The 17,265-nt window shown below is 42.1% G+C and overlaps 1 protein-coding gene across 1 annotated transcript; it reads left to right on the top strand.

Annotated features, from left to right (window-relative positions):
• The first annotated feature begins 3,446 nt into the window (after positions 1–3,446).
• rragca (Ras-related GTP binding Ca) lies at positions 3,447–17,046 on the top strand. The gene is made up of 7 exons (XM_042107413.1): positions 3,447–3,849; positions 7,710–7,913; positions 9,303–9,502; positions 11,456–11,570; positions 11,892–12,034; positions 13,170–13,318; positions 14,550–17,046. The coding sequence occupies exons 1-7, from the start codon at positions 3,667–3,669 to the stop codon at positions 14,702–14,704; spliced, it is 1,149 nt and encodes a 382-aa protein (XP_041963347.1). The 5' UTR covers positions 3,447–3,666; the 3' UTR covers positions 14,705–17,046.
• The last annotated feature ends 219 nt before the right edge of the window (positions 17,047–17,265 follow it).

The following is a 17,265-nucleotide window of genomic DNA, read 5'->3' as shown; positions in this document are numbered from 1 at the left end:
ATGGGTTACCATCGAAAATATAGGCTGGAAAAAGCAACACTTACCCTAATATTGCTGAAACGACTGAATAAAAAACATTTATCCTGCAGAGGAGTTGCTTATATCTCGTGACAGTGCGTCTTCACTGCAGCTGGGCCTGACAGACTGTGCCCAAGGCTACTCAAGGCCTGTGCTGCTGAACTGGGGGAACCACTGAAGCACATCTTCAATTTGAGCCTACGCCTTGGACAAGTTCCAACACTGTGGAAGACATCATGTCTCACCCCTGTCCCTAAGAAGCCACACCCTAGTGAGCTTAATGACTACAGACCTGTCGCTCTTACATCACATGTGATGAAGACAATGGAGCGATTGGTCTTAGGCATGCTCAGACCCCAGGTACGCCATGCACTAGACCCGTTACAGTTTGCTTACCAGGAGAAAGTGGGCGTGGACGATGCCATCACTTATCTTCTACACAGGACACATTCCCACCTGGACAAGGGGAAAAGTGCTGTGAGAATCATGTTCTTTGATTTCTCAAGTGCTTTTAACACCATCCAGCCCCTCAGATTGGGAGACAAGCTCTTGCAGATGGGTGTGGACGCTCACCTGGTAACCTGGATTACAGATTACCTGACCGAGCGACCACAGTTCGTCAGACTGAAGAACTGTCTCTCTGACACTGTGATCTGCAGCACCGGAGCGCCACAGGGAACTGTGCTCTCTCCAGTCCTGTTCACCCTGTACACATCTGACTTCTGCTACAACACCGAGTCATGCCACATGCAGAAGTTTTCTGATGATACTGCAATTGTGGGGTGTATCAGGAACGGGCAGGAGGAGGAGTACAGGAGCCTGGTGGAGGATTTTGTGCAATGGTGCAAACTCAATCATCTTCAACTTAACACTTCAAAGACCAAGGAGATGGTGGTGGATTTCCGCAGGTCTAAGCCCACTCTGCTACCAGTTCACATTGATGGGGTCAATGTGGAGGTGGTTAGCACCTTCAAGTATCTGGGTCTCCACCTGGTCAATAAACTGGACTGGTCAGCCAACACTGATGCACTCTACAAGAAAGGGCAGAGAAGGCTGTACTTCCTGAGGAGGCTGCGGTCCTCCAATGTGTGCAGTAAGCTCCTCAGGATGTTCTACCAGTCTGTTGTTGCCAGCGTCCTCTTCTATGCAGTAGTATGCTGGGGTGGAAGCACAAGGAAGAAGGATGTGGGGCGAATTGACAGGCTGGTAAGGAAAGCTGGCTCTGTAGTGGGAGCTGAACTGGAGTGTATCACTTCACTATCTGACATAAGGACCCTGAACAAACTGATCAACATCTTGGACAATGAGTGTCACCCACTCCACAGCACTATTGTTAAACAGAAGAGCCTGATCAGCTGGAGACTTCGCTCACTGCCTTGCACAACTGACAGACTGAGAAAGTCATTTGTCCCCAGGGCCATTGAACTGAAGAGGAGAGATAGACTTCTCTGCATAGTCTGTCTGCCTCTTCATCCCCTCCATGTTTGGTACTGTCTGTCCACTAGCCACTTGTACCACTGTCTTTATGCCTCACTGTTTGCGTGCTATATTAGCACATTAGCACATATGCATAAACCCCCCCCCCCCCCTCCATGCCACAGCCGAACTGTGGCCACACTTATACATTTTCTTAAATAGTTAAATATATAGATATATAGACTTTACTTTACTTAGAGCACCTTACCATACCTTACTATGCACAGAGAATCACAGGCTCAGTCCCTGCCTCAGTCATTGCAAGCGCCTCTGATTTATTAATCACCACTATGTGGATACTGTTTTTAGAATTGATTTAGATTAAGTGTTAGTATAATTTGTAATTTTGTTATTTGTATTTTAGTATATTTTTATATATTGTATTAAGTGTTAGCAGTAAGGACAGTAGAAGATCAAGAATATGCTAAATATACTAAAATACAAATTATACTTAGTTGTGTTTTTATATTATATACTTTAATTACTCTTCTGCTGTTAAAGAATGTGTTTGTGTTGTATGTATGCTGCTGAGACCTTGAATTTCCCCTGGGGATCAATAAAGTATCTATCTATCTATTTATCTATCTATCTGTCTTCAGCTGTGCTCCATACGTGTCTCTCGCCTCTCCCCTAATCACTTTTAACCGTCATTACCAATTTGCAAATGATGGTGAATAACTACTCATTATGAGATGTAGGCCTACAGTATTTCGTAATATCTTTATTCTAATTATGTTTCCCATTGTAATATGTTTCCAATTTGTAATGTTTTGCATGGATGTGCGCTGGTGTGCGTTCATGGATGATAGAAGGATGGTGCTTTGTGCACCTGCCAATATGACTGTTGACAATGAACTCTTAAAATAACATATACTGTAAACAACTCGCCATAGACTTCTGACCAGGTGTACAATAGCGGTTTTTAGACAATGCGCTAATCCACTCCCTAAGTTGTTAATTGCCACACCCCTGGGCGCATTGTTTAAAAAATAAACATTCAAAATAAGGAATTAAACTTTGCGCGGATGGAAAACGAGTTTTATGCCATGCACCAGGGTGCAAAATACAGCCCTAAGAGTGGTCCACTCCAGACATTCCAAATGTAGCTTCTACTTATCTTAGGTTTTGGGAATGCCTACAGTACAGTAAGGTATATTTTAGGTTTAAATTATATAGTGCAAAATTTGTAAAACCAGGCCCAGATTATAAGGCTTGTCTAAGATTTTAACCAGGGGCCTCCTTTTTTTGTTTAGCACACAAACACCATACTGGAGGGCTGAGGAACATTAGGCCTGTTGTTGTCTGATATTGCTGCATATGACCACACTTGTATTAGGCCTATATCATTTCACACTTGTATTGTATAAGACCGAATAAACATCAGGGATATTAAACGTTGACAGTATCAAGAACGAGAGTGACCAAATAACCATGCTTCAAAGTTTTGGGCAGTCTGAAAATGTGAAGATGTTATTTTGCGCCATCCAGGGGTGAAATAGTGAACTGCAAATGATCTAACTGTTGGAAGTAACTGAATGATAAAAGATTGAGTAGGCTAGGTTACAATACAAATGACCGCTTCTATAGCTTTTAAATGCAAGGGCAGGCTAACTCCTAGGCCTACTCTAACATTGTAGGCTACTTGAACTTTATAAGGCGTCAAATTCTAGTGTTACGAAAGTGTACAATCCTTTTGAATCACCAATTCTGCACGTTAGGTTATGTCTTGAGTGTACATTTGGAAAAAACACCTTTTCTCCAGGTGAAAGGTCAGTAAAACAAGCCATGCCTTGCACACCAGCCAGCCGACTGGCCAAGTCAGGTGATATAAAAACACATGACTTGGGATGGCCCACCTAACGACTCCTGTAAATGAATGACACATATTTTAACCAGTGGTGGTTGACATCGACTGCTACACATCCAATCGCATTTTAAGGCGGGACCAGATCAAGCTTTCGTTTCAGGAGAGGAAACATTGGGGACCTGACGATTTAAAGGAGACGGGGAATCGCTTATCTCTGCTCTGTAGAGATCTTCTCAGACATAACCCATGCCCGCTGACCAGTATTTGATGGACATAGGTAGCGGCGAAGAAATCTTTACATAACAGACCACAGTTAATAGAAAGGGGGAGGGGGGGATTGGGGAAGCGAGCATCGTCGGGTCAAAATGTCGATACAGTATGAAGAACCACTGGCAGATAGCTTTGGGGTAGCGGACTCTTTCCCAAAAGATTTTGGTTATGGGGAAGAGGAAGAGGCCGATATCGAAGACAGTCCATCACCCTCAGACAGTAAACCAAGAATATTGTTGATGGGGCTGCGAAGGAGTGGCAAGTCTTCGATCCAAAAGGTACCGTTAACACTTGCTTACTGGCAAACATGAGCGAAGTTAGCACTGAAGCCTAGAGCTCATTTGTGTACTGTATTCTTGATGCCTGCTTGTGCGATTATATCACCAACCAAACATAACGTTATCCCCAGGCATGCTAAACAGCTAACGGTGGCTACAGTGATGAAGAAGCATGATCCATAATGGGGTACAAATACTAACTTGCTGAGCATACAGTCAGTCAGTTGCACTACAGTAACCGCAGCAAATTGGCTACCTGGCTAGCAAGCTATGTAATGGTCATATTTGCAAATGCTTGCTAGCTTGCTGTCCCTATGTCCTCGCCTACACGTAGTGTCAGCATTATACGATCCATGAATCTTATAGTGTCATTACGTAAAAGCAGTTCCCCCAATACGTGGTGATATAGGTTCGTAGTCAATCAGTCAGCTTAATCATTAGCTAACTTTCTAGCTGCATGAAGGAGCATAAATCCAAGTCATTCCCTACTCCGACGGTAGCCTAGTGGCACTCATCCGGTGCGAACAGAGCACGTGACGGAGAGGAGCGATGACTGTTTGTTATGTGTTCTGTGTGCGTGACGGATCCCTCGAAATGACAGACGCACAGTACGTTAGTGTCTTAGTAATTTCGATAACAATTTGTTGTCCGACAATAATTGCTACCACAAACATTAATTAATTGATATAGGCTTATCTTGAACTTTGGCGTTTGCCAATGATGATGGGTTAATGTATTACTTTTAATAGTTAATTTCACTGTAAACAATATGTTCCATATATCCTGTGAGGCAAAGCAAATTTATCAGGGTTTAGCAGTGTAATTCACACTAGGTTAGGACTACCACAGACCAGAGTTAATTTAATCGCAGCATTTTGACTAAAGGTCTATCTGGTTGCTTTTTCCCTGGCAAAGCTAAATCGAACAGATGAATAATTAATCACATATCTACGCTTTTGTTTTTTGCAAGATATCTTTTCATGTGTGGTAAATGCCAATAAAGTGCTTTATAAAATATGAATCAGTGCACAGGGGAATTTGCTCTGAAAATGGAAACTGGTTTCATAAAATGTTTGTACCCAACGGAACATGTTTCATAACTGAGGAAAAGGTTGTTCTTAAGACAAAAAAAATACAGCACTTCATTGTGTTTTCAATGCCTGGGCTACTCTGGTGAGTCAGCAATGTCATTTGATTTGGGTTGGGTTCCTTATGCAAACTCATATTGCATATTGCCTTGTTAACTGGCCTAAATGGAGTGGTTGGAACATTTCCCATTTGTTTTAAAAGCACCTTAACCATAAAGAGATGCTCCGCACATATAACTCTGAAATATGCAAAGCAAGACAGTCTTTCTTTTCTAACATTATCAATAGAAGTTCAAATAACACTCGTATTCTATTTTCAACTGTTGATAAGTTAACAAATCCCCCCTCACAATTAGCGCCTGAACTTCTCTCAACTAATAAATGCAATGAGTTTTCATCTTTTTTTAAAGGTAAAATTGACAAAATCAGACTCAACATATCTGCTCAATTACAAATTCAACAACCTGAACTTCCAGCAACAAAAAGAGGGAAACTAAACTTGATGTCAGAGTTCAGCTTGATAGACTACGAAACACTTGAAAAAACGGTACAGAATCTCAGCCCTTCCACATGTGTCTTAGACACTCTGCCTACCAATTTCTTCAAAACTGTTTTTCACCTCATAGCGGCGGATGTCCTTCAAATTGTAAATGTATCATTGCTGTCTGGCACTTTTCCTAAGTCACTGAAAACAGCTGTTGTAAAGCCACTTCTCAAGAAGAATAACCTGGATGCCTCCATGCTAAACAATTACAGGCCCATATCCAATCTACCTTTTATTGGCAAAATTATTGAAAAAGTAGTCTTTAATCAATTAACCACCTTCCTAACATCAAATGGGTATTTTGATTACTTTCAGTCTGGTTTTCGGGCAAATCACAGCACTGAAACAGCTCTCATTAAAGTTTCCAATGACATACGCCTCAACACAGATTCAGGTAAAACATCAGTCCTAGTGCTACTGGACCTTAGTGCAGCATTTGACACTGTTGATCACAATATTTTACTACACAGACTAGAACACTGGGTTGGATTTACAGGCATAGTTATCAGCTGGCTAAAATCATATCTACAAGAAAGGAGCTTCTTTGTTGCCATCGGAAACTGTACCTCAACACCAACGTCCTTGACCTGTGGTGTTCCCCAGGGGTCGATCTTGGGGCCACTATTATTCAACCTCTATATGCTCCCACTTGGACAAATCATTCAAAATAATTTGATTTCATATCATAGCTATGCAGATGACACACAAATTTACTTAGCTCTATCACCAAACAACTATGGTCCTCTTGAATCTATGTGTCAGTGTATAGAACAAATCAACACCTGGATGTCTCAAAATTTTCTTCAGCTGAACAAAGAAAAAACTGAAGTAATTATATTTGGTAAAAATGAGGAAAGACTTAGGGTTGCCACTCTCCTTGACACAAAAGGGTTGAAGGCAAAGGATACTGTTAAAAACCTTGGTGTATTAATTGACAGTGATCTAAATTTCAACAGCCACATGAAAGCGATAACTAAATCAGCTTTTTACCACCTCAAAAATATTGTCAAACTCAGAGGGCTGATGTCAAAACATGACTTAGAAAAACTCATTCATGCATTTATCTCCAGCAGGGTTGATTACTGCAATGGACTGTTCACAGGCCTTCCTAAAAAGACTATTAAACAGCTTCAGGTGATACAAAATGCAGCAGCTAGGACTCTAACAAAAACTAAAAGAACTGACCACATTACTCCAATTCTTAAGTCCTTGCACTGGCTTCCAGTAAGTCACAGAATTGACTTTAAAGCACTATTGCTTGTTTATAAATCAGTAAATGGAGCAGGACCTAAATACTTGTCAGACATGCTTCAGCAGTACACACCTTCTCGTCCTCTCAGGTCCCAGGTGAAAAACCTGCTAGTAAAACCTACAGTTAGAACTAAACATGGTGAAGCAGCTTTTAGCTGCTATGCGGCTCAGCTGTGGAACCAACTTTCGGATGACATTAAAAAGGCCCCAACTGTAGCCAGTTTTAAATCTAGACTTAAGACCAAACTGTTCTCAGACGCTTTCTGCTAACTGTGCCGAGTTACAAATTCTGAATCTGCCTCGATAATTATTCTACTTTGTCTTTTATTACTTTTTTTACTACTTTTGCCTTTGTTTTTGCTTACTAATTATTCTTTATTTTTAAATGATTTTACCTTGTGTTTTATGTTTTCTTTTTATTATGATCTTTACCTTTTAACTATTCTTTGACTATATTGCCCTTCTATGCTTTTATTTGTTATTATCGTTTGGTTTTGTTTATGTAAAGCACATTGAATGACCTCTGTGTATGAAATGTGCTATATAAATAAACTTGACTTGACTTGACTTGACTTGACTTAACACTAGCCTGGGAATACCCATACAAACTTTTGGCAAATTTGAGATTTGCTCTGCAGGTCTGTCTGGCCAAGAAGCAATTGAAGCCCTTTTCCAATGTCTCTAAAACACACACTCAAATACAATTGCTAATCCGGCATTGACGTGTATTTCTTTGGAATTGAGTAAACAACTGCATTTAAAACCTTGGTTTGCGAGATTGCTACGCTTTTGAAATGATTTGGTAAGAGTTTTAATGCACCAATTTAAGTTTAAATTCACTGCTAGTTATGCCACTGCTGGAAGTCGTAAGTCAGTGAACCTTTTCCAGACCCACTCTCACTTACAATTGAGAAGGTCTGCGTACTAACCAAGCTACCTTAAAACTGCTTTGATCTCAAATGTTTATCTCTTCTTAGGTGGTGTTTCACAAGATGTCTCCAAACGAGACGTTGTTCTTGGAGAGCACTAACAAGATCTACAAGGATGACATCTCGAGTAGCTCCTTCGTCAATTTTCAGATTTGGGACTTTCCTGGGCAGGTGGACTTTTTTGACCCCACTTTCGACTATGAGATGATCTTCAGAGGCACGGGGGCCCTGATATTTGTCATTGATGCTCAGGTAAAGATTGATGTTAAACATGAGATGTTGAAGTTCATTTAAGTCCCAGACTCAGGGCCTAAAGTGTTCAGGCACGTGCCTTAATTCAGGCGTGACCTGGTATGCCTAAGATTTGAAAATGGACAATGAGACTACAGTATATATGGCGTCCTCATAAATATCTGAAACTTCAGGCACAGACATTTCTATTGCTTTAAGCCCTGCAGACTGTGGCATTGCTGGATCTGAATGCTTTCCCTCAAGGTGAAATCGTAGAGTTGACCATTTCTAAGGAGATCTGTAGACAAACCATTCGCACGTTCTCTGACACTTTTGGATGTTCTTTGAGTTTTGTATTCTTACTTGTGAGTCAGACGAAGTTATTTGGTTGTCATAAGGAAATTAAATCCTTAATTTTACCATTAAGACAAAGAGTGAGTTATGAACAGGTTACACCAGTGTCATCAGACCTTGCCAGTGTGTCAGACTCGTCAAGGCTAGCCTCACCCCAGTCATGGCATTCAGCACATGACATGGATGTTTGCCATTAAATGAATACGGTCTGTATGTCAATATATATTCTTAAAATTCAACATGCAGTAAAGCTGATTCACACTGCTGTACAGTAACCAACTACAACCAAACATGATGACCGAAGGACAGGATATTCATTACCTTTATGTTAACTTCTTTTAAAAGTATTGTCTCACCTATTCATGCACATATGAAAATCTGCCCACCTGTTAGGCATGGTGAGTGCCTGATGTGGTGGTGTTGGATTATGACACAACTCACACATTTCAGCAGCACCTGATCACGAGGAAGGGTTTTAAATACAAGCGTATCAGTTTCAGTAATGAGTTCTGAGAGTTGCTCTTTGTTCAAGTACCATTTGTCACATGGTTCAGCTCTGTTGATCACTTGGCGTAGGAACGTATCCATGTTTGTGTTTGAAGTTTATTTGTCAGACGCTAATCCAAAACCCAGTTCTGAAACCATTTTTCTCTGAGTCTGAGAAAATCTGGCTTGTAACCAGTGGGAATCAGGAAAGACTGCATTTGATTATGAGTATGATTTTGTGTTTTAAATTGCGCTGTTAAACAAACAGTGCAGGTAAACAACACTGCTGGGAGTAGCTTTCTAACGTCACAATTTAAAATCTAGTAGTAGGTCCAAATGCAACATAAACAGGAAACATACTGGCCCAAATCGTGTTAAGTAAACCCTGACCAAGGTTTGTGTGTCTGATTATTTTTCTTTGGCAGTAGTATCCTATTCAGCAAGATCCACAGACAGAGAGTGTGTGTGTGTGTGTGTGTGGGGGGGGTGGGGGGGGGTGGGGGTGGGGGTGGACTGTGGGTTAAGCACTTTTCATTCTGACTGCTACCCTTCCCCTGTTCTGCCGTATAGGATGACTATGTGGAGGCTCTGGGGCGGCTTCACCTTACCGTGTCGCGGGCCTACAGGGTCAACCCCGAGATCAACTTCGAGGTCTTCATCCACAAGGTGGACGGCCTGTCCGACGATCACAAGATTGAGACACAAAGGGACATCAACCAGAGGGCCAATGATGACCTGGCAGACGCTAGCCTGGAGAAGCTGCACCTCAGGTGGGTGGTGAGACACTTGCAACACACAATAGACATCGTCAGGAATTGTACTGATTCAACATTTTTGTTTGTTTCCATGCCATTTTCGGTTCCAAGTGTCCATGGGGACCTGGGTACGAGTATGACCCGTCATTTCCTGATCGCTCCCTATCTCTCTCCTGTTTGTTTCCTGTCACTCTCCACTGTCCTATCTGAATCAAGGCAAAAAGCATGTTAAGCGTGTTAAGCATTTGGCTCCCATCCACACATCAAGCTTAGCTTGTGTGGTTATGCTCCTTGTGTTAATCCTGTTGGTGTCATTAAAAGCCTGTTGTTCAGCAAAGCTATTTCCAAGAAAACTGGGCACGATTGCAGACCAACTGAAACAAATGCATGACTGAAGGCCACAGATTTGTCAAAGAGGCCCGATGCATGAGGGGATAGTAGTTACGAAAGCTGTTGAGCTTTAACAGTGAGGTGCAAAAAGTGGCGCAATGGCAACAGCTGTAGCTATACTGTGGTCGCCTGCCATGTTTGGAGGGCTAGATGATTAGATGGGACACTGTGGCACAGTAGCTTGCACGCAGACAATACATGTTCTGCATTCTCCAGTCCACTCTGCCAGATTCCTCTGAGGCCTCTCCTCTGTGCTGCGACGTCTGAGTCAGATCACCACGCTGCTATTGTGCGGACACCCAAGGACCCACGTGACCCCTGTGACCCCTGTGACCCCTTGACCTCTGTGACAAAGTCAGTCAAGCTCATGCTGTACCGGAAAAGGGAAAGGGGTAAGACTAAGCGTGACCCTGACCCGGTGTCCGAGCCAGAACATTAGTCCTGCTCCCGCAAATATTACCATCTGCAATGGAGTACCGAAGCCATGATGTGTTGTTTGCCATGGTAGCAATATTTCTGCCTGGTATGGTATCGATGCTACTTCGAAAGACTGTTTGGATCCAGAGAAACTGCTGTCATGGAAACGGTGCACCACACATAAGAAGCAATCGCCTAAGTGACTGTATAATAAACTGGTGGTTTCTGACTTCAAACATTTTGATTTTACAAGGACGAGAATGGCCATTTTCATGGACGGAACAGGATGTCTTTTTAGCTTTTTCATCCCTGAAGTAGGATTGCTAATGTTTTCTCCAGTTCATGTTGTTAACTCATTTACATATGAAGCATCTTTATCATTCGTTGCGTCCATTCATTGTGTTGAGGTGGCTTGTGAAGTAGTGGAGTACAGAGCATTCACAGTCAAATGTCTCTGTGTGTTCTGTCTTCTCTTGTCCATCTCTGGTTTAACAGTTTGTGTGTGTGTGTGCGTGTGTGCGTGTTTGTGCGTACTGGTAGATGATGGGGGTAGGGTGGGGAGTCGGGTAACAAACGAGTTACTGTTCTGGGTCGCGTGCCGCAGTGGCACGTCACCACTGACCCTTCCGGTCATCGGACCTCTGAATTTGGTGAGGCCTGTATGAGGCTGAGGCCATGAACCACATCTCCAGGCATCCCACCATGACCCAAAACTCCATGATCTAATGGCCACAGCGCCTTTTTAGTCACTCCTATGTGATGCTGTGTGTCAAATGCTAGCACTACGTGGTCGCTCCAACTGTTCGGCTGCTGAACCATAGGGAACAATAGGAAATCTGCCGCTTGCCTTTAGTCAATGTGATCCCTGCCTAACACCCCCCCCCCCCCCCCACCCCCCTTCATACGATAGATTACAAGTTTACAAGGCATTTGCTTTGTCTTACCTTGCACCATAGATTCTGACGAGCATCTACTACTACTCAATGCTACTCAAAACAGAGGTTTTCAGTGAAGTATGTTGGAGAATTGTTTCTTGGACACCCCCCCCCCCCCCCCCCCCCCCCCCAGCTTGCTGTTCAGATATGTCTAGAGGTAGTAGTACTCTCATGGGGCCTGATTGAAACTGATCTGTCCTAACCTCTATCTTCTCTTGTGCCACAGCTTCTATCTGACGAGTATCTACGACCATTCTATATTCGAAGCCTTCAGTAAAGTAGTGCAGAAGTTGATCCCTCAGCTGCCGACTCTGGAGAATCTTCTAAACATTTTCATATCGGTAAGTACTCATTTTTGCACTTTTGCTATCTTTTCTTTTTTGAAAGGCCAAGCATGTTTTTGTACATGAACGCTCCAGTAAGTTTTTGTTTGGTTCAAGTTACTGTTAATATGGGATATCTGATATAGTTATGTCTAATCTATTTTAACTACAGTCTCTGTTTTGAAGTTTGTGCTTGTATTCCTCAGCATCGTCTGATATGGAAGTTTTTTTTTTTAATTATCACAGTTTTTTAACCCCCCAAATTATGTTCACACTGAGCATGACTATTAACTTCCAGGAAGTTGAATCTTTTTATTTTTCTCTCCTTGTCTGCAACAGAATTCAGTGATCGAGAAGGCTTTTTTGTTCGACGTGGTTAGTAAGATCTACATTGCCACAGACAGCTCTCCGGTGGACATGCAGTCGTATGAGTTGTGCTGTGACATGATTGACGTGGTCATTGATGTGTCCTGTATCTATGGGTGAGTTGGCCCAGTGGATAGCATGTCCTTCATGTGACAATAGTTTGATTCATCTAAAAAAACAACTTTTTAATCCCCACTACAAAGTTTGGTCCATTTACAAATGTTGTTGATAGATAGGCCAACCATAGGGGGAAGGAAATGGAGCTTGCTAAACAGATGGCTGAGATATGGCAGTGTGGCTGATACCATCTTCATTTTTACACAATTTGTTTATATGTATGTATGTATGTATGTATGTGTGTATATATATATATATATATATATATAATTTTATTATTTATTTTTCAACTAATGAAACGCGAGCAGTGAGTGTTTGCGTTTCTAATTTCTATAAATACACACAGCAGCGTGGTAGTGCTTCTCAGTTCAGTGTGGTTTCTTTGTTAGAATGCATTTGAAGAATAACTCAGGTTTCTTAGTCATGGAAAGGAAGAGAATTTGATTTGTAATATTTTCCATGTCTGAAGAAAAATATGGAAAAAAAGAAAAAAGGTTATGGGGGAAAAAGTTTTTCTAGACTATTGCATGTACTTCATTTTCTGAAATATGAAATTGCCAAAATGTTCACGAGCGTGTGAGAAAAGGTTGACCAGAGTCAGCTTGATATTGTTGACTTTAAGCAAGGCGAGATGTTCAACAGCGTGATTTGTTTCGGTGTTGAATCTAGGCCATAGTAAGTGCCCTACACTAGTGTGTGCATGTACATGTGCACTGATATATTTGCATTGCTCTATTATTCTCTGCTAAAGTGCTGGTAGACTCTGTAGATGATTGTGTTTTTACAAACACACAATTTGGTTGGCCTTTTTATCCACTTGGATTTGGTAAAAGTTAGAGGCAGTAAACAATAACCCTGTTATTACAACAAAAAATGTGTCTGAAGTAGAGTCTTAGGCCTTTGTCAGCAGTGAACTATCATATGTACGCTGCACCTACAGAGAACTAAACAAAATATCCATGAAAAGACATTCCAACACAGTTTGGAAGCTGGAAGTGGTGAAATATGATTAGAAAAATCTACTGTCAAGTGTTGGAATTTGAAATCGAAAAAGTATGGAATTTTTAAATGGAAAAAAATAGGAACCCTGTGTGTGTGTCTGTCTGTCTGTCTGTCTGTCTCCCCTTCCTCCAGTCTTAAAGAGGATGGCAGTGGCAGTGCATATGACAAGGAGTCCATGGCTATCATTAAGCTGAACAACACCACAGTGCTCTACCTTAAGGAGGTCACCAAGTTCCTGGCTCTCGTCTGCATCCTCCGAGAGGAGAGCTTTGAGCGCAAAGGTACTCAGTCATTCCTCAGACACTACTCTGGTGCCTTTTTACTGCCAGCTACGCTAAATGATTTAAGACGTACGCAGCACTTGGTCCTGTATGTCTCTTGAGTAAGGAATACGTCTGAATAACTAAATTAGACACGTTTAACACTTTGATATTGTCAGTATGAAATAAAATGCTATTATGGCATTAGTGGCCAGTGACTGAGAGATGTATTTAAATATGTATACAATGAATCTGGAAAATAAGTTGTAAATGCTGTTGGCCATTGTGTCACGTCTCATTGATAGCTACTGTTGGGACTATTGTCCACACGACACAGGTGTCCACCTAGATTAGCGCTAGATGTTGCTTTTTACCACTGTCTTCTGCCTCACTGTTTGCGTACTATATTAGCACATTATATATTTTTTTGATCCTGTGAGGGAAATTTGGTCTCTGGATTTAACCTAATCGGTGAATTAGTGAAACACAAACAGCACTCAGTGAACACACAGTGAGGTGAAGCACACACTAATCCCGGCGCAGTGAGCTGCCTGCTACAACGGCGGCGCTCGGGGAGCAGTGAGGGGTTAGGTGCCTTGCTCAAGGGCACTTCAGCCGCGGCCCACTGGTCAGGGCTCGAACTGGCAACCCTCCGGTTACAAGTCCAGAGTGCTAACCAGTGGGCCACGGCTGCCCCAACATTAGCACATATGCATAACCCCGCACAGCCGAACTGTGGCCACACTTATACCTTTTCTTAAAAACTGTTGGACTTACTCATTTGCACCATCACCATGACACTCATTCACGCAGAGCACCTTACCTTACTATGCACAGAGAATCACAGGCTCAGTCCCTGCCTCAGTCATTGCAAGCGCCTCTGATTGATTAATCACCACTATGTGGATACTGTTTTTATAATTGATTTAGATTAAGTGTTAGTTAGTATAATTTGTATTTTAGTATATTTAGCATATTCTTTATCTTCTACTGTCCTTATTGCTTAGTTGTGTTTTTATATTATATCGTAATATAATAGTAATTAAATTATATATAATATAATTTAATTACTCTTTCTGCTGTTAAAGAATGTGTTTGTGTTGTCTGTATGCTGCTGAGACCTTGAATTTCCCCTGGGGATCAATAAAGTATCTATCTATCTATCTCTTGTTAGCTTTATGATCACTGTACAAACATGACCATTGGCCAACAAAAGCAGAGTGCCCTTATCAGTGCTTGCTGTGTCCCGTAGGCCTCATCGACTACAACTTCCACTGTTTCCGGAAGGCCATCCACGAGGTGTTTGAGGTGGGCATGTCGAGCACGCGAACAGTGTCCACACCGACGGGCACGCCCTGCCTGATGAAAGGCGTGGCACTCAACGGCACCCCGCGCAGCACAGTGTAGAAGACCGCGGCCTGGCACAAAAAAAAAAAGAGGAAGAGCGGACCACACAAGGACGAGAGAAAGATGTAACGAAAAAGAAACGGAATGGGGCAAAAGAAATGACAAGGGAAGGAATGTGCGCTGCTGTATTGGGAGAGGGAGATGGCAGAGGGGCATGTCCTTATGCCACCCATAACCCCCCCACCTTACCACCCTACCCCATCCCCACCTGCCCTCCACCCTAAAACCAGCACCTGAGTAAACCCCCCGTACAGGGACAGAGACAGAGACTCTACCTCCACAGTATACAATAACTAAACACATAAATAAATCAAGAAAATCATTTTAAAAAGATAAAAAAAGACTGTTGTAAGGGAGCGGTGCCAGAGCTCTGAGTGTTGCTAAGTTAGGATGAGGAAGGGAACACGAGACAAAAAGAGAAGGCGAGGGACGATTGCCGAATCTCTTTTTCGTGAACGAACGGCATTAACACACTGTCTGGCAGGACAGGAGAGGGAAAAAGACCAGCAGGGGGCAGAAGTGTGAGTAGATGATGAGAGAAACATAGTTAGACATATTAATGAAAGCACACAGAATCTTCCCTGCAAGGACTATCTTCTCTCTCTCTCTCTCTCTCTCTCTCTCTCTCTCTGTCGCCATCTGGTGAACATAAGAAGCCTCTTGAATCTGCTGTATAATTTTTTTTTTGCTGCTTGTCCACGGATGTGAGGAAGGGAAGTAAAGACTCGCATATGAGTAGGTGACAGGGATGAGTTCTGCCACTTGGAGTCTAGCCCTGCAGATAGCAGGCCTACCCTTCCGAAGCCTTACGTAGATGGAGCTCGCAAGCTGGCTTGCTTGCTGCAAGCTTGTTGTCCACTTTACTCAATGCACCCCAAACCTTTCCTGTGATTTTTTTTTTTTTTTTTTTTTTTTTTTTTTTTTTCCATATTTTCAGATTGTCAAGCTTGAAAAGGGATCATATTTTAGTGTGTGTGTGTGTGAGCGAGAGAGTGAATCAGACATGTATCGTTTGTACCTGCGAAATCAGGGAGTGAACGAGGACAAGGTGGTTGATTAATTGAATATAGCGACTGATTTAACTAGTGGAATTTAGAGGCATATAGGGTAGACTCAAGGCCCAAAGCTGTTGTGACATCTGGAGCCCTTCCTCAGTATGCTTCCACAGCAAAACTGTGGTAGCTTAATGTCTATGGCAGAAACCACTTTGTGAGTCTGTTGAGACGCTTGTTGTGTATGGACAGAGGCCTAGGAGTAGGCTGGATGGCCATCCATGGATGCTGAAATGCATTCCAAAATGTGTTGGTCTTACTGCGGATGCCAGTGCCATAGCTATGATCGGAAGCCAGGATACCCTCTATGACGATGCGCCCAAATTTAGTCGGCATCTTTGGTGCAAATGACGGCATCACTGTGACGTAGATTACTTTCGAGAATGTAAGGGGAACTTTGAGCAACACAAATGGCACTGATCAGCTATTAGCCCACCCCCAAGCGCACAGGAGAACCCAGAAATTATGAATGTTCTTTGATGTTATGCCATTTTTGCACTTTTGCTTCCTGGAGTCAGAGCAGGGTGACTGTAGCAGTATATTAAGTTGTCAGTAAAGGCTTAACGACGTAATTAACTTCCATGTTTCACCTATTTCACAATGTATTTCACTAAAGTGTCTGACAAAATAGCATAGGATACTGTTTAACCAGACACGTCACCTACGGTGTGACAAAATTCCCTTGGCCTATCTTTTTTCTGCATGTTTGCATCAATTGGAATCATGGAAAAAAATATTGAATACATACATACATACATACACACAGTTCTTGAGGATATCTTGTAATCTGTATGCCATTGACTGTTTAGAAAGGGATCAGCACTAACAGTTCTAAGAAATCCTGGAAAAGAATCGTGACCAAAATCACTTGTTAATGAAACAGTGGGGTCACCCTTTGCTAGTGATTCTTGCTTGCTCTCATTTCTCATGTGTCTGTCCTAAGTTCTGCCCAAGGTGTAAATGTTCACGACAATAAACATGTAAACACCTTAAGTTAGTGCCTTTCTCTTTCCAGGCAGAGCTTTTTAATCGCAATGAGCCATTTTAACCTGTCATAGGTTACTCGTCACATTTAGTATATATTTTATTAAAACGGCATGGATTTGATTCAGCTTTCCTCCCAAGGGGCCATCTATGGATTCAGAGTTTAATGTCTTCACTCGCCGCACCTGGACTGCCCTTGAGAAGGTGCAGACTCTCACCCCCCACCCCAACGACCCACATTCACCCCTCCTTAGAGTTTATCACTGTCGTCATGCAATGCAACCAATAAATTATCAACAAAAGCAATCTTATTGGTTTCTTGTTATTTGCATACTGAATCTACTCTGTCCGAAGAAGTTTAAATTAAATGGTCAGTTGATGATTTAAACCAACACGAACGAACGTAGCTTCACCCCCATAATTCTATGGATGCAACATACCAGGTGTCGTAGACTGAGGGTAATGTGGATAATTCTGATTTTACATTTTATATTTGCAAATTCAAGTGTGAACACAATCTATTTC

Source organism: Alosa sapidissima, chromosome 10 (genome assembly GCF_018492685.1).
Source record: "Alosa sapidissima isolate fAloSap1 chromosome 10, fAloSap1.pri, whole genome shotgun sequence".
NCBI classification, from domain to species: Eukaryota; Metazoa; Chordata; class Actinopteri; order Clupeiformes; family Clupeidae; genus Alosa; species Alosa sapidissima.
The sequence above is the reverse complement of the archived record's forward strand: the minus strand, read 5'-3'. Positions and strand labels throughout refer to the sequence as shown.

Coding starts and splice junctions, on each gene's coding strand:
- rragca (XM_042107413.1), top strand. CDS start 3,667: ATGTCGATACAGTATGAAGAACCACTGGCAGATAGCTTTGGGGTAGCG. Junction 7,914..9,302: donor TATTTGTCATTGATGCTCAG/GTAAAGATTGAT, acceptor TCTGCCGTATAG/GATGACTATGTGGAGGCTCT. Junction 9,503..11,455: donor CTGGAGAAGCTGCACCTCAG/GTGGGTGGTGAG, acceptor CTTGTGCCACAG/CTTCTATCTGACGAGTATCT.